Here is a 25,695-nt window from a genome sequence, read left to right as displayed (position 1 = left end):
TGAAAGTCCTCCAGCAGTGAATGGGAATGAAATTACAGGATCTTTGAAATCCGACAGGCAACAACCTGCTTTCCTTGAGATCACATCAAAAGGCATGCAGCTATTATGTCGCTTTAAATGGACGGCTGCAAAAGGCCAGATTCATATCCGGAGTTCAGCTCAATTACCATCAACTGGTCTAAAGAACAAATGTGTGTGAGATGAGGAATGAATTGGATTAACGCTGCAGTAAATAAGACTGTGATACAGCAAAGGAAGAACAGAAATAAGAAAAACAAAGAATGGGCTCTATGGCTCAAATCGATCACAAAAACCTAAATGACTAATTTGGTTCGTTTTTAATTACATTTTGCTCGGAATCATTAGTCATCATGATTCCACTAAAAGTCAACATTAATATATGTATTGTCTTCAATGAAATTTAAGTCTGCTGGAATAGTTCTCATTAAGTGGATAGTTAACGTCATCGGCTGATTTGCATGCGTGACGTTATTGCACAATACTTTTCCATACAAAACATTGGAAGTGATTCAAACTTTTTTTGGCCACTTAGGGGTTGTAAAGTCAACACTGACATATTTAAGTTGATACGGTGATCATGTTATAAAACAGATTCTAATTTCCACATCCGGCAGACATGGAGCAATATTATCATTCATTTGGAGTCGTGTTTCTTTTCTGATGAACGTAAATCTAATGTTCTCCCTCTGTTAGCTCTGTTTGCTCGTACCCACCAACTTCTGAAGAAAAACATCTCGCTCATCGGCTGATAAAAGCTCCACTATGCACCAGATATTTGCTGCTATTTTACATTTATTAATAAGGGAAAAGCAAAAATATTTTGCCTAACCCATGTCCTGACCTTTTGAGTTTGAGCTGTTGGTTCTGTAGATGGTGGAATGAGCAGAAGGCCAATGAAAAACTAACTTGCCAACCTCTTCAGTCAAGAAAAAGGCACCGAAGGGGCGGAGGGCGAAGACAGGTTTTATGGGCAATGTGGCCATGGTAAGCCACTGGTGTCACATACAATCTGTCATTGTGAATATGATCTCTTTGGTTTTCAGCTAATATAAACACGTATTACAGTTCATTTGACAGTGATGCATTAATGTTTGAAGTTATTCTCTGCAATATGGCTCCATCTGAAGAAAACTGATTAAAGCTATTTTGTTGTGATTCTCTGGGACTCGTGCCATAATCACACAGACCACATGTTTGGCACGGGTTCATGTAGAGAGGCTCATACACTCATACATAACTGCTGTCATGGGTTAATGCTCAGTCATCGCCCGGTTCTGCAGCCGTGGCTACATACAGTAAACATCACCGTTGAACCACAGAAATACAACAGATGTAATGTAAATATCATTTCCAAACAGAGCTGTTGGATTTTAGTTTGTAAAAAATGGCCGAAATGTTTAAACTGCAAATTCAATGAGGCAGATGTTGTGGAGGAAGAAGAGTAATCTTTTTGCTTCTTTTGTCATTTTATGGAGGGTTAAATAACAATGTCTCTTCACTACTGCAGTCACGTTGAAGCATATCTCTGGGAGAGGTTGTGTGTGTAACTCAGCTGCAGGAATGTCCAAATGAAGTGACAGCGGTGGCGGCGGTGGGGCTTTTGTTTGATTTCTAAGTGTGGACCCTGTCTGATGTGGCAGACATCAAAGTGAGGCTCTTGCTGTGAGAAGCTGAATGAGTGTGTGTGTGTGTGTGTGTGTGTGTGTGTGTGTGTGTGTGTGTGTGTGTGTGTGTGTGTGTGTACAATAGAACCTGTTTTCTGCCTCTTGTCGGGGTGTCTGTGTGTTTCCTGGGGTGACGTTGCAGGGATTTAAATGAATGGGTCAACTGACTTTCATCTTTCAAACCAAAGTTCTAAGTCCCTCTTACCTGCCTTTAGATTAATAAATGCTATAAACGCATACTATTTACTGCATATTATCACGATCATTTCTTAATTTTATTTCTTATACCGATTGATTTCCAAGTACAATTTACTATTAATAAAACAAAGATCTGACACCAAAAATGAAAACACAGGATTTGAACCAGCTTCCTTAATTGATTGACTCAATGGTCTTTTAAAACCTGTACAGACACTGCAAATTATAAATGTTAAGTTATTAAGGTTATCTATGCTGTGAGAGATCAGTAATCTTAGTAAACACAAAATGCTTACCTATCAGTAAATATCCCCAAATAATGATAAACTGTATGAGAAAATATCTGCAATTAAAGTTTAGGTCTTCTGACTTACAGAATACTTTAAACGTATCGTCTCCTCCCTGACTTGTTTACTTCCCTACTGGGAGAAGCGCTAGATCGTCTGCTGCAGAGTCTTATCACCTAACTAAACTGCTTTACAGCCACCACAAAGTACATATAACTGTAACAAGTATACAAACAAAGCAGTTGAGGGTTTATTTGACACGGTGACACAAGAAACAAACATAACGGTTGAAATACTCTCGTCTTAACATGCAAAATACAAATGTAGGTAATTAAAAATCAATAGTAACTAAAAACAAGATTTTTTATTTTACATTTCAAGGTACCGTGATCACTATTTTGTCAAACTGTATCATGCGGCTACACTGAACAGCATGAAACGTAGCAGGTTATGACTTTACAAACACTGATTCTTCATTGTTTTCCTCACATTTCTATCAACTGTTCAATTCCTCGGTTTCAAGTGGTCGCCCCACCCAACACAGTTGGACAGCACTAGACATGTGTGTTTAACAGACTTGAGCTCAGTCTTTGGAATCTGTTGTTACTTAATAAGTCTGCTAATAAAACAAAAAACACTAATTTAGGCGCCTGCTATCATGCTCTTGATAACCCTGAAGCTTAAAACCCCCCCTCTCCACCAGATTCAAAAAATAAATCACTGTACAGCTGTTAATGGAGAGCTGCATCACTGAGGCTTGCTGCTTTTATTTGAGTTATTTACACACTGCAGTGTTCCACTTTATTGCACCTCATCAACTTATTTGGCTTGAAGCTGAGCTGAATGTGTGTTGCTCTGCATGTTTACAGCTTTTCAAAGCAAGGGTGTCAGCTGGGTATGATACGGTGTTGCATTAGAATAGATCTTTATTACAAAGGAGAACAGTGGTCAAGTGCAAACTGCAAGAATTCAAGCTACGGGGATACATATGAAAATCAAGTAGAACTAAGTACCAACATTACCTGTGACCCATATCAGCATATGTCAGTTAAACAACTCTTTGTTCCTTTTTAATTTTAGAAATTCAGTTCACATAAGCAGGACTGGAGATTCTTATAGTAAATGAGGCTGGGTGCCAAATCTCAGGGTTTACAATAACAACCTCTTTAAGCTGTTGCGTACCCAAGGAATGACTAAAATAACATCGTATACATTTATGTTATATAGTATTATATCTACAGTGTATAACACAAGTGTAGGAGTCTAATGCCATGCTAGCACTTCCCTGCACTGAGAAGACACAGAGACAGGCACCAGAGAGAGAAAGAGAGAGAGAGAGAGAGAGAGAGAGAGAGAGAGAGAGAGAGAGAGAGGGAGGTCCAATTAGTCTTGACATGTTAATGGCTTGCGCTTGACTTTGACTGCTTCAATGAGGCTGTCCCCTGACTTTTTAGGAACCCTCTTGTTGAAGAATGAAGGACTGACTTTTCTCTGTATGTTTCTGTGTGTGTGTGTGTGTGTGTGTGTGTGTCTTCCTCTTATGATGGGACACCTACTGGGAACGCTGGATCCTCTCCAGACTCTTTTCTTCAGAAAGGTTGACGACCACAGTACAGAAACTCATTAGAAATGGCTTTATGTTCTTAGAGTCAATTTAGGGGCCCTAGGACGGTACAGTACATATGTGTGTGTGTGTGTGTGTGTGTGTGCTGCACCACTGATGAATGTGGTTTGTGGTTGTGCACATCTCTGAGTATATGTGCGTCTGTGTGCATATATAAAAGTGCATGTGCTCTTGTGTTGGCAGGAATTTGTGTGTCTTTTTATGCTTTGTGTGTTGTGATCATGTCAGTATGCTGATAGGCTGTTTGTGTCCAGGTTTGCGACGATTGTGTGTATAATCAAATGTTTTGTGTTTTATGCACAAATCATTGTGTGTTTGTGTTTTCATGCTTGTGTGTCTCAGAATAATACTTTTGTGTGCATGTGTGTTTTTATTTGCGTTCATGCTTGCACTTCTCAACACATGTATGAGGGTTCATGTGTCTCTGCGTGTATATAGACATGAAAAAGAAAAAGTGTCTCTTCTGGCGCATGCTCTTGGTCTGTGATGGAGGATTTACTCTCCTCTATGAGGAAGGAATTTCTCACCCGCGACGAACACAAACAGACCGAGATCAGAAACACCTCGTCTTCAGCGGCAAACATGTTCATTTTCACAGAGGTGTGGTTTAAGACCTTTAAAGTTCCCCTTTAAAACCGATAGGAGTGGCACTTCGTGGTGTCGGATTTACCCTCTGAACGTTCTTCTGAGGACAAACTTAGCCAAACACATCTGGTCTACATTAAAGACGTGTTGTGAAAGAGTGTGTGCGCTTTCTTGAGCAACCTCAAAGTAATCTAAAGGTTGTGGTTTTGTTGACGTCCTCTGTCCCGCCAGTGTCCCACAGATCTCAATAGCTGGATGTTTGTAATGGCAGAGTAAGTATCCTCTTCAGCAAAAACTGAGGTTCAAGTTAGCGTTGCAATCTTATTTCTCAAGTGTGAAAGTGTGCAGTCTTTAGCACCAACAAACACCATTGTATTAAGGCATGTGAAGATTATTTTGCGGAATAAGATATGTAGTATCATAAACAGCTATCTGCAATAATCCAAAATCCAATGGAGAAATCCCGTTGGACTTTTGTCGAGGGAACCAGTGCAATGCTAACTTCCTGGGTTGGCCTAAAAAAACACAACATCCCTGCACCACTGAAGTAATTATCCAAATTTGAACTCCTAAATGTGGACAATTTGAAATGAATCAGAGCCCCAATGAGTCTGCGAACAGACTGGATTTGTAAAAGCACATTATCAGATAACCTAGGCCGACCAACGGTAACGACCAGGGTACCAGACCAGATTTTTCCTCTGATTATCACGAGGGCTATAGTGGAACAGAGGCTAGCTGGGACGTGACCTCATGACTACAGCTCTCCATGGAGCACTTGCTGCAGAAACGGAATATTTAACTTAAACCAACGGCTAGGGTCAGAGCTTTGTAGTCGGAAAAGTTGATGTAAAACACAAACATAATCATGCTAACACATGCGAGACCCAGTTACAAAGGCCTGAGACCAAAATAACCCCAAGTTGTTTCAGGGCCCAGTGCCAACTGCCTATTTCTGCTTGGCAATAACATTTCTGTTGCCTATCACTAAAAAACACAAACTCAAGCTCATAGATTTCATGGCTTTTAAGAATCATAACAAACCCACCCATCATGTTTTCCAGCAGTTAACTGGCTGAGGAAAAAAACACAACCGTGCCAAACCTGTGAGCAGCATGTTTGCTGGAAAACATGACTCAGCTGCACCTACAGTACAGTACAAGTTGAAGGGACGCATGTAGGCAGCGCTTCAAGACCCGCAGCATGTAAGAGGAAAATAACCATGTAAACATATAACTGGCCAATTTCCTCAACCATACCTATAAAAATCTGGACTTTATTTTGTGTCTGAATTTCACTACATTTTTGTCTTAATTTGTTGTCTTTCTGTCTCCATTACTGGAGCACTAATGGCATATGACAGAGATACACTCATCATCATCATCAGAGAAGGAAGAGTTGGGATCGGATTCATTTATGGGGAGCGGACCTTGAGACGATCACCGCCCACGGCCCACCGCCCAGCCAGACCTTCCAGACCAAACGCCACCAAAATCAGAGTTGACTGCCCAAAGAGGAGAGGGAGGAGAGCTGGGATGGATGCTAAGCTAACCCAGCTCGGGCTTCAAGCTATTTCACTGACAGAGATCTGGTTCCATCGTGGCATCCTGGATCAAGCTGCACTTGACGGGCGGATCGCAGGAGAGCGCAGGAATCAAGAGGAGGTGGACTCCGTGTTTATATCAATGATGCTCGGTGCTCAAACATAGTCAAAGTTAACTGACAATTTCCCTGATGCAGAATTCTTAATTTTAAGATGCCGGCCACATTCCCAGAGAAGTGTTTTGTTGCTGCTGTTTACGTTCCTCTTTTGTTTTGTTTTGTTTGCCGTGCTTTTTGTATTGCAAATGGCCTACAACTGCATTTTCTTGTGCAACCCTGTGTTGCATAATGACAATAAATGATCCTTGAGTCCTTACCTGAAAAATGTACGGAGATCACTGAAATAATTTTGCTCACAAGACAAAAATGATTCCATTGCTCCATATTTTACGTGACTGGGCCTACAATAGCATTAAAGGTAGCAATATACCACTGGAGCTCCATCGAGCTCATCAACACAGACATAAAATGTGTAAATCCTGGTTAACCCTGCTTCCTGTATACGCAAACAGTTATTAGCCCAAGCTGTGTCTGCAAGGCCATATATGGGCCAATCACTGGCTATTAGATGTGTTTGTTGGGTGTTTTACACAACCTGTTATTCTAAGAACTGGCTCCAGATGTAGCACAAGGTATTCGTAACAATCTCTGGCCAAACAACAATGGAACAAAATCCCAGACCGTCGCAGAGAGAAGAGGGTTCTAGACTCTAGAGTTATCTTTAAATGCACCATATAAGCACAATGCTAGAGAACTGTTCTAAGAAGGGTTTTGCTCTGCTACAAGAGAAAAGAACCAACAAACTGTTTTGTTGATAGAGGGCATGCACCTTTTGCATGAACCAAATTTTGCAATTGTGCATAAAATTGTGGTAATAAATTGTCACTGCAGCAAGCATGGTACTTTTTATTATTTCAATCTTAAACCTGCTGGATTATTTGAAGTGGATTTACCGTTGCATATTTTGGTGCAGGACGAACACATATTACTGATGTACTGCACAATTTAGTCAACATAACAAAACATGCTCTGGATTGTTTTAATGTTAACACATATATCCACATGTGTAAACACTACAGATATATATATATATATATATATATATATATATATATATATATATATATATATATATATATATATATATATATATATATATATAAAACATACCGGTAGTTCAGTCCAACATCTTTTGCATCTACTCCTCTTTATATGCAGTAATGGGTTACAGTGTCTTATCTGCAAACGGATCTATTGTAATACTTTGGATGTACTCACAGATGTGAGTACACACATCTACACAATTTCTGAAAAGGAGTTTGGACTGTATTCTGCCGCTGATTCTTTTGACATTTGTCTTAATGGAGAGACAACAGAAAAGCGGCAGTTTTAGACAAAACTTTGCATCTGGTTTCTTTTTGAAAAAGTTGAGAAAAGTTCATCTCTTAAAAATTACGTGTGATTTGGACCAATCAGTTGCAACCAAGAAGAGGTGTTGTTTCCAGCAATGCAGCCAGATACCGTAGAACAAAGATCATCTGAGCATTACAAATTGAACGCACTGAGAACAATGAGATCAGCTTCCTACTTTTAATCCCAGAACCGAAGAAATTAGAATTTGAACAATTACAACACAAGTTTCTGTCTCAGCTTTTTGGCTTCAGAGACTGTTAACAGTGATAAAGCATTAACATTGAAAAGATGTGAACACGGATGAGTGTGAAGATTTGTAGTTTATACAAGCCAAAACTTCTCAAATATAATTTTTCCTTACTTATATATTCTTGGTGCTATTCTTTTTTATTTCAAATTGAACCTAACCTGACTTTTAATGTTATGGCGGACACTGTCCAGGACATTTGTAAAGTATTAATCAGAAGCTGAAATGATCACTGACAGGAAATGTTCTCTGCTTGCAGGTAGAAATACAAAAAATGAGTTAAACCTCTGCGCCATCACTCCCACACACAGAGAAAGAGACTCACAACTTGTGCACACATGTGGACTGAAACGCTGCCATTCACTGTGCTTTGAACCTCTAAATAGCCTTCTGGCACTTCCCGCCGGGATTCAAGACGCTTAAGTCGCCCAGTGTCCCAATAAGATGAAATGCTCAACTTAAAAGAGAAACAAAGTTAAAAAAAATAGAAAACAAAATTGAGTCAGTTGTCGCAGGCAACAGCTTCAGCATTACATTTGATGGAACTCTAACAAGCTAACAGGACTTGAAGAAGGAAACCGATGCATGAAAACACTATTTTGGGACGTTACGTCTTTAAGAGTTGCATCTTGCCAACCTTTTGGACCAGCCAGCATGCACTGTTGTCTAGTGCAGCGTTAATGCTGAAGAGACCAAACATGTCAATTAAGTAATGGTCCTCCTCTTGAGCTGTGTCAGCCAAAACAAGCAACTACAAAGACAAAAGCCTCTCCAGCAGTCGCCTCTGAGATGATAAAAGTCTGGGTTCTGGCTCCTGTCATGGGAAATGAACAACCGTGGACCAATCTCTCTGCTGTCACGGAGCCTCTTGATCAGAGCTGTTAAAGCTCTGTCCTATCTGCATGGAGATAAGCATGTAGGAATAATGGCAGCTCTTAACCTCATGATGAATGGAGCAGAACTCCTCTGTCCTTTTGGTTTCAGTCTCTGTTTGTATTCATCACTCTCCCCACTTCGCTTGTCCACAAATAAGATTGCGGATCAGATGCGCTGACACAGAAATTACTATATTGTACGTAATCTGGCCATGAATGCAAATGTTTTCAACCCGAGATGAAACGTGATCCTGCTAGCTATGAAATTCACGGGAGACGCTGGCCGAGCCATGAAGTTTGGAGAAAAGCCAAAGGAGGCAACGTAAGGGCTGGAAAAGAAAAAAGGGTAAAAGTCAAGTGAGAATTCAAAGAAAAAAGCAAATGTGGATAACACAGGGTTGCATCCGTGTGCACGTCGGAAAACTGGCAGCTGCTTGCGAGTGTGTGTGTGTGTGTGTGGCGAATCGGCCTCCCGTGCAGTTATGCTGGAGCCACTTAGCTTTTGGATGGCCGGCATTTCATTTAAGAGAGGCCGGTTGAAAAGCCCGGTTTGATTGCTTTTCGAAAACAACCTCATCTGAAGGCCTTAAATAACCAAATACCTCTGTGACGCCGTTGAAGCCGTTCCAAACTCTTGACTACATCTCTGTGCTTGGGAACACTGGCATCAGCCGTGTGGTTACGCCGTGAGTGGGAGGCTCGGGGGGGGGAGGAGAGTCTTGAAATGAAATTAGGATTAGAGCAGTCAATTCCTTCAAGATCCTGCTGGTCTGAAGCCAGGCAGCTCTTAAACCTGTTTCTGGGTCTGTCACTTATCTTTCTAACTCCATCCTCCTTAATTGTACTCTTTCAACTTCTTTCCTTCTCTCTCTCTATCTCTATCAGCCGCTCGTTGTCTTCTGGCATTTTACAAGGAGGCCAGAGCCGGCAGAAGGTAACAGACGTAAACCTGGACACACTTTCAAAGCTTTCTTGTTCACACACACACACACACACACACACACACACACACACACACACACACACACACACACACACACACACACACACACACACACACACACACACACACACACACACACACACACACACACACACACACACACACACGAGTGGATTGGCCAGGAGCAGGAGGAGGAACTGCATCGGTGTAGGCTCTGAAGATGCTGGAATTCATTACAGCACTGTGTCAACCACCGCCTGATATGAAATAACAGCAGCTAATGCTAGTTTCCATAAGTCACAAGTCCAAATTTCCACATTACAGTTTCACTTTTTTTTTTTGCCAATCACAAAAAACACATTTTTGCCTCTGAATCTAGCTTCTTTTTTTTTAAAGCTAGAGAAATGAGGGAGCAATGCCCTGGACCTTTAAATGCTATAAACAGATGCATATGAATGTAGAATCTGTACAAAATTCGGCCTCGAGAGCGTTCTGGTTTCTCTTTGTTGTCCGAGTAATATTAGGAGGACTGGACAAACTAGTGATGAAGGAAAGTCATGTGGAACAGCTGAAAGAGCTTGAATACAGCGCCAGGGAGTCATAGTCGACGGGGTCCGGCCATGCACACAACCCAGCTGTGTTCAAATAAAAATGCATAGCTGAACTTACTAACTAGGCTCCTTACATGGTTGCTCATAACTTTTTTGAAGAGTTGGGTCTCAAGAAAATAGAAAGACTAACTTATGAGATTTAAGTTGACTCTAGTCAGGTCTTCTTCTCAAGGGGAGGTCTTCCAATCGTGAGTTGATCGCTGATAGCGTCATTCCCTTGGACGGATTAAAAAAATAAACACTAAAATGTGTTGCCAAATATACTTTGGAGACAGTTATACCTGGGTGGCCCGCCCATATAAAGTCTGTGTGGGACACACTGCTTTATATATTGTAACAGCCCCCGGGGTGGTCAGGGGTGTTACTGGACAATATGCAATACTTATAAAGACACGGAGACTTAAAGACGTGGCAATCAAATACTTTACTGGGGTATTGGTAACGACACAGCAGCCACACAGCCAATACAAGTCCGTTAAGCAAGAGAAGGGTCTAGGTGCAGGTCCGGGGTCTGATACACAAGGCGCAATTCTCGTACGGTCCAGGGATTGGGCAGGGGCGTCGTTCTCCTCCACGCAGGGGTCAGTAGCCGGGGCCAATCCAGTTGGGGTAGTCTTCCGTTCCAGGGTCGTTTGCTAAGTAGTCTCACAATATCTCACCGTCTTGAATGGTTTCACCTAAGTTACTTTTCTGACCTCACATCTTCCTTCTCCTTTTATATCCGCCCATGAAGCTCCACTGGCCGGCTCTCTCAGGTGTGCCTTGTTGCGCTGATTGCCTGCTGGCACTAAGGGAGCGTGTGCAAAGGGCAATCCATTTCTCTCTGGTAGTCTGTAGTATCTTCCTGCCATCACTACTCCCTGGGCTCGCCCACCCCGGCTGCCACACACCCCCCCCCTTAAATCTGACCTGGGGGGAGGACTGCTCCAGGAACACCAGGCGTCCCTGCGGGACAAGGCATCGGCGTTTCCGTGAGCGGCACCGGATCTGTGGACGACAGAGAAGGCATAGGGCTGCAGAGACAGAAACCAGCGGGTGACCCGGGCGTTATTTTCTTTATTTCTCGACATCCATACCAATGGGGCATGGTCGGTGACCAGAGTGAACTTTCGTCCCAATAAGTAATATTTGAGCTCGCCCAGGGCCCACTTGATGGCTAGGCATTCTTTTTCCACTGTGGAATATTTCTGTTCCCTGGGCAAGAGTTTTCTGCTGATGTATGTTATCGGGTGTTCCTCACCATTTTGTACTTGGGCCAGGACGGCGCCTACCCCGGTCTCTGATGCGTCGGTCTGGACCACCAACGGTTTCTCAAAGTCCGGGGTCACCAACACTGGTTCTGAACACAGCACCCTCTTGAGGTTCTCGAAGGCCTCCTCTGTCTCTGCTGTCCACTGGATCCGCTCTGGCAGCCGGTTTCCTGTTAGGTCCGTCAGGGGAGCTGCAAGGGAGGAAAAGTGGGGGACAAATCGCCTGTAATAGCTCGCCAGTCCAATAAATGCCCTTACTTGTTTCTTGGTGAGGGGGCGGGGCCATTCCCGGATCGCCTCGACCTTCCCTACCTGGGGCTTGACGCAACCTCGCCCAATGGTGTACCCCAGGTAATCCGCATCTCGGAGGCCGAGGCGACACTTTTTGGGGTTAGCCGTTAGCCCCGCTCCCCTCAGGGCTCGGAGCACGGCGTCGACCCGACGCAGGTGGGTCCCCCACTCCTCCCCATGTACGACGATGTCGTCTAGGTACGCCGCGGCATACTCTCGGTGGGGCCGAAGGACTTGGTCCATCAGCCTCTGGTAGGTAGGTGGGGCCCCGTGTAGACCGAAGGGGAGCCGTTTGTACTGGTACAGCCCCTCGGGGGTGGCGAAGGCTGTCTTCTCTCTGGCCTCGGGGGCCAAGGCCACTTGCCAGTAGCCCTTCGTGAGGTCCAGGGTGGTAATGAATCTGGCACTCCCTACCCGTTCGATCATCTCGTCCACTCGTGGCATCGGGTAGGCGTCGAATTTGGAGATCTGGTTGAGCTGGCGGAAGTCATTGCAGAACCTGACTGAGCCGTCAGGTTTGGGGACGAGGACGATGGGGCTACACCAATCGCTTCTGGAGGGCTCGATTATGTCCGCCTGCAACATTTTGCGTACCTCTGTCTCAATGGCGGTCCTCCTGGCTTCTGGCACCCGATACGGCCTGAGACGTACCTTCTTCCCAGGTTCGGTATGTATGTGATGGTGGATGAGGTCGGTGTACCCCGGCTCTGGGGAGAAGACGTCCCGGAATCGGTCCACTAGCTCGCGGAGGTCTTGCTTTTGGCTGGGGGTCAGCTGCTCTCCCATGGGGACCTCTACTGCCTCCGTCTTTCCTGTGGTGGGAGGGGAAGAGAGAGAGAGGGAAAATAGGGCCTCACGGGCCACCCATTTTTTTAGCAGGTTAATGTGATACACCTTTGTTGGATGTCGTCGCCCTGGTTGTCTTACCCTGTAGTTCACTTCTCCTATTTTTTCCATTATTTCATAGGGTCCATTCCACCGAGCCAGGAATTTGCACTCAGATGTGGGGACTAATACCAGGACTCGGTCCCCCGGGCTAAATTCTCTGGGCTGGGTTCCCCTATTGTAGACCCGGGCTTGGGCAGTCTGGGCCTCGGCCATGTGTTCTCGAACCATCGGCCAAATTGTTGCCATTCTCTCTCTTACCTCTTCCACGTGTTCCACCAGCGTACGGTGGGGTGATGGCTGGTGTTCCCAGGCCTCTTTGGCCAGGTCGAGGAGTCCCCGGGGCCGTCTTCCGTACAACAGCTCGAAGGGGGAAAATCCCGTGGAGGCCTGGGGAACCTCACGAATGGAGAACATGAGGAAAGGGAGCAGCTGATCCCAATTACGTCCGTCTGCCTCCATGGCTTTCCGGAGCATCCGTTTCAGGGTCTGATTAAACCTCTCTACTAGGCCGTCTGTCTGCGGGTGGTATACCGACGTTCTTAACTGGTTTACCTTCATTAGCCCGCACAGGTCCCTCATGATTCTTGACATGAAGGGGGTCCCCTGATCAGTCAAGATCTCGTCCGGGATGCCTACACGAGAAAATAACATCATTAATTCCCTGGCAATACCTTTGGTGGCCATGGTCCGAAGGGGAATGGCCTCTGGGTAGCGAGTGGCGTAATCCAGCACCACCAAGATGTACTGGAATCCCTTACTGGACCTTGGGAGGGGTCCCACCAAATCCATCGCAATCCTACTGAAGGGAATTGAAATAATGGGTAAGGGGATCAGCGGATTGCGATGGTGCGGCTGGGGGGCGACCCGCTGGCAGTCAGGACAGCTCCGGCAGTAGTCCTCCACCGTTTTTTTCACCCCGGGCCAGTAAAACCGGGCCTTGATTCTTTCCAGGGTTTTCTCCACCCCCAGGTGGGCCCCCAACAGGTGGGTGTGGGCCATCTGGAGCACCACCGACACAAAAGGGCGGGGCACCAATAACAACTCAAGGGGTGCCCCGTCCTTCATTACCACTTGATACAACAAATTAGCTTTAATGGCAAAGTGAGGGTAAATTATTTGTCTTACCCCATCCATGGGTTTGCCGTCCACCACGGACACCTGTCGCAGGGCATTTTGGAGGTTGGCGTCCTCCAGCTGGGCGGTCCCGAAGCGTCCCGCTAGAGGGGCAGGCAGGGGTTGGTCCTCGGGGTTTAGTGGGAACAAATCAGCCCAGGCGTCCTCACTGGCCTGGCTTGGATCCCTTTCTTCGGGGGCTGGAAGAGGGTCCTCCTCCCTGGCTGGACGAATGGCGGCTTCCGCGGCCCGGACGGCGGCGCTGGCGGCGCCTTCTGAGAGGGGGGACGTGGAGCTCAGGGGGTCGGCCCCCTGAAACCCACACAACTTTCCTGGCGTGCGGTGTGGTTTTCGTGGTGGGGCTTTCTTCCCGTTGGCCAGGCCTCTCCATAGCCCCGGGAAGACAGTGGAGTCCCTTCCGATCAGGAGGTCCACCGGTAGGTCGGGTACCACCCCTGCCGGTCCGGTGCTCTTCCCCTGGGTGGTGTGAAGCTCTAGGATCGCGGTGGGGTAGTCTCTGGTCTCCCCGTGAATACAGGTGACTGATACTGTACTTTTCAGGTAGGGTAGCTCGACGAAGTCGGGGCGGACGAGGGTGACGGCGCTGCCGGAGTCGACCAGGGCGGCCGCGTCATGCCCGTTCGCTCGTACTGGGGTGAGTGGGGCCGAATCGCCCTGTTGGGCCCAACAGGTGGTCAGTAGTCCACAGGGGTGACTAGTCTCGCTAGCTGTGGGCATGGGGGCGTCCCCCCGCTGTGGGCAGTTCCAGGCAATATGTCCCATCTCACCACAGTCATAACACCTGCGGGTGTCGGGGGTTAACAGGGATCTGCGCTGGGGGGTTTCCACGGGAGGGGTCCTCATGGCCGGCTCTCGTGGGGAATCTCCCTGTTTCAACAGTCGGGGCCGGGTGGATATTTCCATCTTGGGCGGTCTTCCCCCACGCACCAGAGCCTGCGCCGCTTGCCAGCCCTCCATTACCTCAGTCAGTTCCTCGAGACTGCGGGGATTTTTTTGTCCTGCCAATTTTTTTGCTTCAAACGGTAATGACCTCAGTAACTTATCCATGATTACCCGATCAAGGGGGGAAAATGAGAGGGGCTCCGACATCAGCCAGGCGGTAGTGATCCGCGTGATATCATACAGTTGCGCTCTTGGAGAGAGGGTGGCATCATAATTCCACTCATGAAATCGCTGCGCTTTTGTCAGAAGAGTCACCCCGCTACGCTGAAGCACTTCCTCCTTCAGTGCTGCGTAGGTGACGGGTGAAATATTGGCTAGGTCTTGGTAAGCCCGTTGCGCGGTGCCCGTCAAAAAAGGAGCGATCAAGTCTGCCCACCGTTCCTCGGGCCATTGTTCACGTTTTGCAGTGATTTCGAAAGTCAGAAGGAAAGCTTCCACTTCGTCACTGGCTGTTTGTTTAACCAGGAAGCGCGAGGGATTCACTCGCTCCAGTCGTTTCACTTCCTGTTGGTTGGTTTGCAACTCCATATATTTTTCCATTTGCTGGTGGTGTTGGTGTTGTGTTTGCTGTTGAAGTTGCAGCATTTGTACTTGCATCTGCATTGCCTCTTCGTGCCTCCTCTGAGTCTCCGCATTGCTGGCTATGAGACCTGCGAGAAGCTCCTGCACAGGGTTGGGCGCGGACATTTTGATGTCGATACGACGCGTAATATAAATATTAGATATTGTCCAGAAGCCGGTTAGAATGCCCGCATTCTCCACCAATGTAACAGCCCCCGGGGTGGTCAGGGGTGTTACTGGACAATATGCAATACTTATAAAGACACGGAGACTTAAAGACGTGGCAATCAAATACTTTACTGGGGTATTGGTAACGACACAGCAGCCACACAGCCAATACAAGTCCGTTAAGCAAGAGAAGGGTCTAGGTGCAGGTCCGGGGTCTGATACACAAGGCGCAATTCTCGTACGGTCCAGGGATTGGGCAGGGGCGTCGTTCTCCTCCACGCAGGGGTCAGTAGCCGGGGCCAATCCAGTTGGGGTAGTCTTCCGTTCCAGGGTCGTTTGCTAAGTAGTCTCACAATATCTCACCGTCTTGAATGGTTTCACCTAAGTTACTTTTCTGACCTCACATCTTCCTTCTCCTTTTATATCCGCCCATGAAGCTCCACTGGCCGGCTCTCTCAGGTGTGCCTTGTTGCGCTGATTGCCTGCTGGCACTAAGGGAGCGTGTGCAAAGGGCAATCCATTTCTCTCTGGTAGTCTGTAGTATCTTCCTGCCATCACTACTCCCTGGGCTCGCCCACCCCGGCTGCCACAATATATATATATATATTCTGTCACTCTCATTTATTGTCATTCAGATATCTCCTCATATCATTTTATGAAGTATATTTTCATTATTTTTTCTTTGTCTCAGTAGAAGATTATGTTGTTATTTTGCACACAAGCACATAGACTGTGATTTATACTTTTCATAATCTTCACTATCAGCAAGCATTGGACAGAGAGCAATATGTGGAAGGTCAAGATCATCATCAACCAATATGACTGCAACATTTCCAAATTATCTAATAATTGGCTTTTGGTGTTTTAAAATAAACGGAAACTGATTTGAGATTTCAAAATGTAGCAGCTATAAACTAAATAAATGTATCTTAACTTGTATCTTAAGTTCTGAGCCTAATATTCACTCTTTGTGGGCTAACGTCTAAACAGCTGTCCATTGTTAAAATGTTTTTTTGGGCCCCTAAAAGTATCCAAAATTAGTAAATAAATTAGCTCCCCAACTACTAAAATCACAAAAGTATTTCACACACGTCAGAGACATACAGCTCATGGAAGATCAAGTCGCACCCTACCTGCCAGGCAGAGTCCGAAGATGGTGAGAAACACCAGGATGTAGAGGGAGACGATGGCGTACTTGATGGCTGAGAGGGAGTTCATGTGAGCGCAGCACTGATCCTGCTTCCTGCGACGCTTACAAGAACCTGACCAGGACAACAGAAAAATGATGACCCGAAACAATACAAAAGTCCAAATAGAATAATAATGTGATCATAAATATTTTGCAGTCGCAATATGCCAGGTTCTCTAATGAATAAAACAGCAAAAGTAAATTGGCTTTTAGAAGAAACATTTTTATAATTGTTGTTTGAAGATTTGTTTGCTTTAATGGACTTTGAATATTTTTGCATCAAGACTTAGGCAGCAACCGGAAAACATTAGCTTTGTTGTCATAAACACCCTCTGTTCTTACAATGTGCCAAGGACAGGTGGTCGAAGCTAAAGCAAATCATTCCAATGCTTTCTTTTGTTGTTGTTTTTAAATAAAAGCCTGACATTTACTGGTAGGATGACGTACTGCGTGTTCATCAGGTGAGATCATACACTCAGCACTTAATGACTGCGGTGCACAAAATCAAGTTGTTGTTGTTTTGTTTTCATCAGAGCACACTGAGTAGAACGTACACTTAATGACAAATAAGCAAGCAGCAATGTCAAACACATTCTCGGTTTATTGGTTTTAAATGGTCTTAATTGCATGATGAGTAATTATGTCTGCATTTGACCAAACTAAATGGTTTGTACATTGCGGCGAAGGACACACATACACACACACACACACACACACACACTGTAGATGCACAAATACATTCGGATAACAGAATACACAAAAATACCCAAACTCAACAAGGAGCTCTTACAGTAATTCATGTCACCACTTAACACTCCTCTCAGGGTCAAACAGATGTTGGAGAATTACTCTTGATAAAACTGACAGCTCTGTTATGGAAGTGTTTTTTCCTTGTGGTGTGTGTGTGTGTCTGTGTGTGCGTGCGCTAGCTTGGCAGGAGGCAGGGATCACGCTGTTGAGGGAACATTCTCTTGAGGTCAAGAGGATGAAGAGATTTTTGAAGCTTGTTTTTCTGGGGTCACATCCATCATCCATCGTCATTGGAAGAGGAATGCGGTATTAGTTTTTAAATGTTTTCGGCGCATGAGCATATTGTGTTTGTGAGTAATTACCCTCAATATTGTTAAAGAAATGAACGTGTATTTCGGCACAGTTTGTGGAACAAGAAGTCCTTGAGTTCAGATAGAAGCAGACAAAGGCAAGCGTTTCTGTTTTAGACACTTTTGAAGGCTGTGTTTTGGCAGATTTTATCAGCTGCTAGCTCGCAAATCACGATTAATTTCAAGAATTTGTTGGACACTCTGTAAACTTTTTAATGTTTACAGCTGGTTGGCCTGAACAGAGCCCTGCAAAAGGGACTTGCATATATGTTCATAATGGCTACATATAGTATATGCTAACGATGATGCGTGTACAATACAGAGATATAAAGCAACATTATCATCCTATAGCAAGCTTTGTCAAGTTATCCAAGGAGTTTATCAAATATATTAAGTGTAGAAAAAGAAAGAAATGTCAGTAAAGATCTGCCTGAATAATGTACACATTTAAGGATTTCAGCTGCTGCTCAAGACTGTTTGCGTTGAGATGATGGAGAAGAAAACTGGACTCAAATGAAATATCTTAAATTAAGAACCAGCCCAGGAGACGATGTGAACAGTTGTCTTTGGGAAATCACTGTGACCATGCGACATGAACATTAAGAAAAATATTTCACCCGCTGGGTTATTATGAGGTTATAATGAGATTCTATATGAACAGCTATGATGTAGCATGGCCTCCCAACAGCATGCTTTCATTTGGACCGTGACAATCTGCCAGTGGACACTGGTGGAGTGTTGCTGACACACACACACATACACACACACACACACACACACACACACACACACACACACACACACACACACACACACACACACACACACACACACACACACTTCCCCTCTATGATGAAGACCACAAGCTCCTCAAGCATAAGACAAACACAGCTGGCTCAGATGGGTCACATGGCTGGAATGTATAGGAACAGAAATTGCACTCAAAGCTAGTCTGCCTCTGGCATTCAACTCATGCTGAACTGAGAAAAAAACAACTACACGTCATGCAAACACCTTCATAAGAAAAACAAATTAAACCAGTCTGGCCTTGAAGGGGGAAATGATCTCATGGTTACTGTCTTCTGATGTTTCTTTCTCCAGCCACGAAGACACAAAGCTTTATGACTTTAAATTCTCTTGTTTGATGTTGTTTCAAGAGTTAGATGAGAAGATTGTTTTGATGCCACTCTAATGTCTGGTCCTTTAAATATGGAGCAAGGGCCAAGTGATTAGCTCAGCATGTTTATCCCTTGAAGTCAACATTGTGACTTGTAATGGCCGATCTCCAATGGAAGCATTTTTAGAAGGATTTTTGATCTGATGGAGTTTCTTTACGCCATTTTTGTCACGTTTAGAGAAGTGTAATCTCAGTCCGTCCGTGAGCTCGCCTGTGTCACTAAAGGCGGATTCCACTAACTTGCTACAGTCGGTGGGGAATTCAAACCAATGAATCAATGCATAAAAACACTGTTCATTTCTCCCCATGGAACCAACAGGAAAACAATTTTGGTTCAGTAAATGTCTGCTGTCTAAGCTCCAGCTTAATACTAAATGTGCAGACGTGAAAGTGGTATCATTGTTCTCATAGAACTGTTGGAAAGAAAGTGAATATGCATATTTTTTGACAATTCCATTAACAATTTTGTTTTTTAGCATTACTGAAAAAGAACCCTATAAAAATGCTCAGTGCAGCTTTTCCAATTGACAGAAGACTCAATATTCATCAATTGTAAACAAGCTCATAAATTACATAACTGCACTGATGAATGTTGCGTCTGTCTGGTGATGGTGTTGTCAACATACTTTACTGTTTACTGAGAAAGGAATTTAATAAACAGATTCGGCAGGGATTAGCAAATTTCGAGACAAATTTTTCTCGTAAACTTGGAGGTGGGACAATACATTTTAACCAATTTTTGACACGTCTGTTTATAAACCTTTTAATTCAAGCAAGGCCATTGTGAGTCAGTTTCTGGCACCGTCTGTGTATTTGAACGTTTTGTGGTGAAGTACATGAATTTACTAGGACGGGGCTTTGTTCCTTTTACTTTAACTTTCCAAATCAAATACATTTAGACCACTTTTGCCCCTTGTTTTTTACCCATAATTCACAGTACATTTACCTCATAATGTGTGTGTGAATGGCACTCTTGCTCTTTGCTCTTTTCCACATCACCCCAATGAAACCAACTGCCTCGTGGTTGGGAATACCTTCTGAATGAGGTGTGACAATGTTCTATGATTTGAGAAGTTGGATGAGGACAGTCTTCCTGATGTGTGCGCCCATTGTCCGCTTTCCATCAAAATGTCAACAAATTCTCCAGTTAACGGTCACTAAGACTTTCCCACCAAACTCGCAGAGCTTTGGGTCGAAACCTGAGAACAGAACGTCAGCTGTGGATTTTTTACAGCTGCACCTATACACACACACACACACACACACACACACACACAACATTTTTCACAGATGACCACAGTGAGAGTAGAGCGGATGCCAAGCGGTGACAGCGTCAAGTCTTCTTGTATGTCTGTATTTGTTATTAGTGTGTGTGTGTGTGTGTGTGTGTGTGTGTGTGTAGGTGTGTGTGTATTACTGTGTAGAAAGTCCCTTTCTGAAAAAGTGTATGAAGATCTGCATCTAAGTTACATCAGGCTTCTGTGCCTACACCCACACACACACACACACACACACACACACACACACACACACACACACATACAAATCTATCAGTTTGAGAAATGTAGAATTTGATTGCAACAAATCTGTAGTTGAACGTTTTGGTTTCTAAAAATCAGCGCTTCCTTTTCGTAGTTTTTCTCTGTTTCTATTAAACCTTAAACTGCGGTGGTTAGAGTTTCCCTGCAGAAGGACGTACAGTAGTTTGAATCCATGCAGATGTTTAAACTAATCTGCTCCTATGTTTCTGGTCTCAACTGCCCTCCTTACCTTCATCACACAGGTTGAGTTTGGACAAGTTGTGTCCATCGTAGGCCTCTTCATACATGGAGCTGCTCTCTCTCTCTTCATATGTGCTCAGATACATGGCCTTGTTCTCCATCTCCTCCTGACTGAAGAGGGAAGACACACACAGTATGATCCACTGACATCTTTCCTCAACCAACCCGCACCTTTTATAGCTTGCCTTCACACAAAGGTACAGATGACAAAAGAAAAAGACAAAAGAAATCAGTGGAGAAACTAACAAATGTAGAAAATTTCATTCCGGTTGAAGACAATTCTTTGCAGGACAACACGTTGTCATTGTATGTTTCTGCAAACCACGGAAATGTTGAATGTGAACGTTTTTTGCATTGGGTCAGAGCATGTGACGTAGTATATCGAGTAACCGTTTTTGAAAATTACGTGGTATAATAACGAGTATAACAAGTGACACAGGACTTTCACACAGAAGACCGCTGTTCGTGTCTAGTGTAAAACTAAAAGTAAACATTGACTTTGCGCTTTTTAGGTAATGTTACGCTTACAAGGAGTGATTGCTATTCATTTAGGCTTGTTATGTTGTTAAGTGACAGTATTATTATTATGTTACGTTGCGTTGTTACGTTACCATTTTAACCCAAACCATGATCTTTTTTCTAACCTCAAGCAAGTCGTTTTGTTGCCTAAACCTAATCAATCGTTTCACAGTGTTAACCAAGTGACATTGTGCATTTCTGCAAGCGTGATGCAAGGCTGATATCAAACGTATTCATGAAAGATCTTTGTGGTTCAGAAACGTCGACATTGATCCTAGCCCGTGGTTTGGAAGAAACATGCAATGCCAAAGAATGTTCCGGCAACTGGGTTGGCAAATCAATACATACTCATGAGTTATCACCTTAATCCTGTAATAAAACATGATAGGAATAGTCTCTTCCGGGCCAAGCTATGGATTTTGGTCGGCAATGTATTGAGGTTTTGGATTAAGGTTATAAGTGAGGGTCCTTACAGGTGTAGAAGTTCAAATGTGTTTGTTTGTTTCCTATTGGCGTCCTCTAGTGCTGCGAATCAGGTGAACCAGTTGTGAGAGCTTTGTTTTTTTAGCTGTTCAAGCTACAATGTAGACAAACAAACAGACACACACACAGCGCTAAACGAACAGAGGGAAATGCTTGTGGTGTGAGGATTGTGGCTGACTCTAGACCAGCGTTGTATGATTTGTTTCCTCCTTGGTTGGTCTTTCCGTGGACAGTAGTTGTTTTTTTATGTCTGTTTGCCTTTTAGCAGGATATTTAAAAAGACGAAGCTGTGAATAAATGCGCAAAAACATTGTGGAAAGGTTGGTCACTGGGGCAAGAAAGTAATGATTCACATCAACACTTTGTTACTAGATCAGTCAAACAATGTTAAAGGGACAATTTCTGATTCAGACACATTGCAACTGCTCTGCCATTTCTTTGTTGTGTGTTTGAATGTCAGCACAAATGGAATTGGTTACTCAAGAACAATAGAGCTGGTAGATAGCTGGCTAACATGTTGCACCCGTCCATTCACACATCCAGGTTGCAGCAGAGAAAGGAAAGTAAGCCCACATGTCCCTCTCCTTAGCCACGGCGTCCAGCCCTTACTGGGGGATCCTCGGGTGTTCCCAGGCCAGCTAACTGGCTCCTTTCAACACAAATGAACAGCGGTGCTGCTTCTGGATGTCCAAGCTCCTCATCCTGTCCATCAAAGTGAGCATGGACTTCACCATCGGTGCACCATCGGTGAAGAATATGGGAAGGATTTTAGAGCAGCGAAATGTAGTAAACATGGAAAAGCCTCCTTCCACAACCTCCACAACAACTCAAGACAGTTGTGTAATTGAGTTGGTCAGGGTTAAAAATACTGTGTATTGACAACATAACACTATATCCATTGGATTTGGGTTAAGTTACCTTGAAGTCTGGACATTTCTGAGGGGGTGAAGCCTGTTTGATTAGCTTTAAAGTGCTATCAGAAGCTAATGCTAACACTTTTTACAAGTTGGAAACTGCCGATTACAGTAATTCCTATATGGCTTTAACGTGCTGCTGATGAATCTTTCTTAAACAGTACAGTATAACGTCCAAATCACTATGGACGCAGCACAAATCCTCCAGCTGACCTCCTACTCCATCATAACCTCACTTACATCCAAAATTCTAACAAAAATATCGCAAGAACAGAAACACAAATATCTCATGTCCAATTTCAAGTAGGCTAACGTGTCAATGTCCCGGGGACGTCAGTTTAAAAAGTGTAACCTTTAAATACTTTCCCATAGTGCGCTTACAATTGACTTAAAAACAAAAAAGTAGCTCCAGAGCCGTAACTCTCTCAAGTATTTAACCCCATATGAATTAGAAGAGGTGAAAAAATGAAGACGGCTTTGACAGATATGGTTGTGGCAGAATTCCAACACGTCTAATGAAAACATCGGGAGAGGAAAGTGTCTCAGAAGACACTTATCACCATAAGAAGTAATTGCATCTTCAACACACAGTTGACAGTTACATCCAGCAGGTGCAGTCATTGATGAACTACAGTTTCTGGCACACAATCTATGGTGGTTATAACTCTATTTTTAATTTAAAGCACATTGAATTTCACATTTTTTTGTCAAAGATAATGAATCGCAATCAGTCGCAGCCATACACCGGACTATTTGCTCTGAGCTGAGCACATTTGCTCTTCTGGTTTGGGTTGAGTTTCCCACGCTACACATGATGCAAAACCAAATACGGCGGGCATATGAATAAAGTGAGCGGGAACACAGAGCAAATAGATAAAAGGTTGCGTCAGACATAGACATCTCTGGAGGAGTAAAATTAAATCTGCTGCAGTCTGGACTCGCTGGGACTCCCACAAGCCCCGACGGCAGATCTGTGAGTGTTTGACAAAGTCGTTAAAAAGCGCTCACTCTGGACTTTCTCATTACAGAGGGGATGGAGGGGTCAGGTTGACATTTAGATTGAAGCTGGGCAGGAACCATTAGGGCTGCTAGGAGATCCCACTAAACTCTCCGTACCCCTGCATACGTGTGTGTGTGTGTGTGTGAGTTATCTTCTAATTACATTGAGTTTAGTGGGATATGACAGTTTATCAGACACTCAGTTGGTCTCTGTTAGTCAGTGCCAACAGACGACGGTGGGAAAGCAAAGTCATCTCTATCTGTGCAACTGTGGACAAAATAACAGAAACGACCCATTCAATTCAAGAAAGTGTGTTACACGGCTGAATATGCAAACTATGTGTCAGATTGGAAGGACCACACCACCCACAACATGTGAACTCTACATGCGTATTTCCAGAGCAGCAACACTGGCCATAACTTACAAAACACCACTGCTTACAGTAAATCCAAGCCCGAAACATTCACATGCACAACTTGGTGTGAGGAGGGAAAACATTTGACAGTCACGACTGTTTCAGTCTTTTTCCTCCTTCCAGGTTTGCATCTGATTCGACACCAAAGAGCCTTTAATGTTCAATATCAGCTGTTCATCAGCGTGTTGAAGAGCTGAGGGAAATCTGGTGATGTCATGTGGCTAAAGTGGATATTCACTTTATTTATCCTTCAAATGACTGGAGGCTTTCCTTATTGGAGCTCCATCCAATCCCAAGCTGTTCAAGATGCAGCACGACAACTAGCCAAGAAGGAGAAGGAGCAATGCTGCATGAAGAGGCGGTGCGCCCTTTGCATCTTATCATCAGTATGACGCTCAGATATTGTCAGGTGTTATTATTAATTTGTCCACTTGTGTGTCCTGGAAGAAATCAGCATTTTCACTTTGTTATGGACAGTTCCGCAGTAAAATTACAACATTCGGTTGTTTCTAATGATGCATCCTGTTTAATTTGCATTTTATTGTGGTATCAAGTCAAGGTGAAGAGGAGCTAGGTTTAACATCTTTATATACAGGTAGATAGTTCAGTCCAGCGGTTCCCAACCAAGGGGTCAGGCCCCCGGGAAGGGACACCAGATAAATCGGAGAGGTCCTGAGAGTAGTAATCAGGAAGGGAGAAAAAACAAAGTTCTGATATACACACACACATATTAACATAAACACACGCATATATATGAATAACTCTATATCGGAGGCCAGCACGTGTGGTCTCAGGCAGAACAGCTATTGAAAACGTATCTGGACATTATAATGATTTAACAGAGCAAGTAGCTAGAACATAGTTTACTGAATTTAAAAACTATTTTAAAAGTCAGTGCATTTCTGATGCGGTTGTGTTTGCTACAAATGATCACATTTAATTATGTCATTATTTCCCAGTAGCAAGTTGATTTTTATGACTTAATCTATTGGAAGTAGGGAGCTGAGTTGGAGCACAAACTCCCACTTATATGCAACCCTCCCATATCATTGCTCAGTCATCCATGTGGAACATCAACCCATTTCTCTCGGTTAATTAAAGGCAGAGATACTTCAACCATGACCGCTGAAACACAAAGCAACAACTTTGTGTGGGTGAGTTCCATTAAACGTGAATTTCCTGTCCTGTTGTCCTTGTGGCAAAACCACTCGAATAGATGACATGTAAATCAACCTTTTAACTGTTGCAATGAATATTTAACAGATGTCAACCAGTTTGCCAACTTAAAAAGGTCAAAGCACACGAGATCATGTGGTGATTTTAGGTTATAGCCTTTGTGCTGAACAAACCTGCTCAACAAAAAAGTGCAAGTTGTGTAACATGTTATTGAGCACATTTTACATATCTTAAAAAAAAAAAGGAATGACAGGTGACACACAGTCAGCTGGAGTTTCAAACAGGTGCAGTCACCGCAGGGTTAGGCTAAAAAGGTTTGTCAGATTATGTTAAACCTGCAAGACATTAAACACCAAACGGAGGTAAAGTAAATAGCAAACGGGCTTTTATCTCACCTTTTCAGCTGTCAATTGGAAATAAAAATATCACAGCTCCACGTTTCTCATAATTCCCTTGAAGAAGTTGCTTCCTGACGCTGTAACTCCAGGCTTTTTCTCAGCTGTCAGAGAGTCCTTAGGATGGCATTAAATAAACGGAATGAAACGCACCACTCACTCAGGCTCTGTCAGTGCCGCAGAGCTCTATTGAAGCGAACAAGCGGAGACATTTGGAGTAATATATACACACAACATCGTCA

The 25,695-nt window shown here is 44.0% G+C and overlaps 1 protein-coding gene across 2 annotated transcripts in view; it reads right to left on the bottom strand.

Moving 5' to 3' along the window:
• scara5 (scavenger receptor class A, member 5 (putative)) overlaps positions 1 to 25,592 on the bottom strand; it is a 64,655-nt gene extending 39,063 nt beyond the window's left edge. Inside the window, exons 1-3 of one of the 2 annotated variants that reach the window (XM_079291098.1) lie at positions 25,454 to 25,592; positions 20,541 to 20,662; positions 16,438 to 16,566 (exon numbers count right to left, since the gene is read on the bottom strand). In XM_079291098.1, the coding sequence (XP_079147224.1) occupies positions 16,438 to 16,566; positions 20,541 to 20,652 (241 nt within the window). In that variant the 5' untranslated portion in view covers positions 20,653 to 20,662; positions 25,454 to 25,592. The remainder of the gene's footprint in view (positions 1 to 16,437; positions 16,567 to 20,540; positions 20,663 to 25,453) is intronic. The other variant, XM_079291099.1, reaches the window with a different exon arrangement.
• Positions 25,593 to 25,695: the final 103 nt, after the last annotated feature.

The sequence above is a fragment of the Melanostigma gelatinosum genome (assembly GCF_949748355.1).
Source record: "Melanostigma gelatinosum genome assembly, chromosome: 19".
Taxonomy (NCBI): Eukaryota; Metazoa; Chordata; class Actinopteri; order Perciformes; family Zoarcidae; genus Melanostigma; species Melanostigma gelatinosum.
Note: the sequence above shows the minus strand (reverse complement) of the source record. Positions and strands in the feature narration are given on the sequence as shown.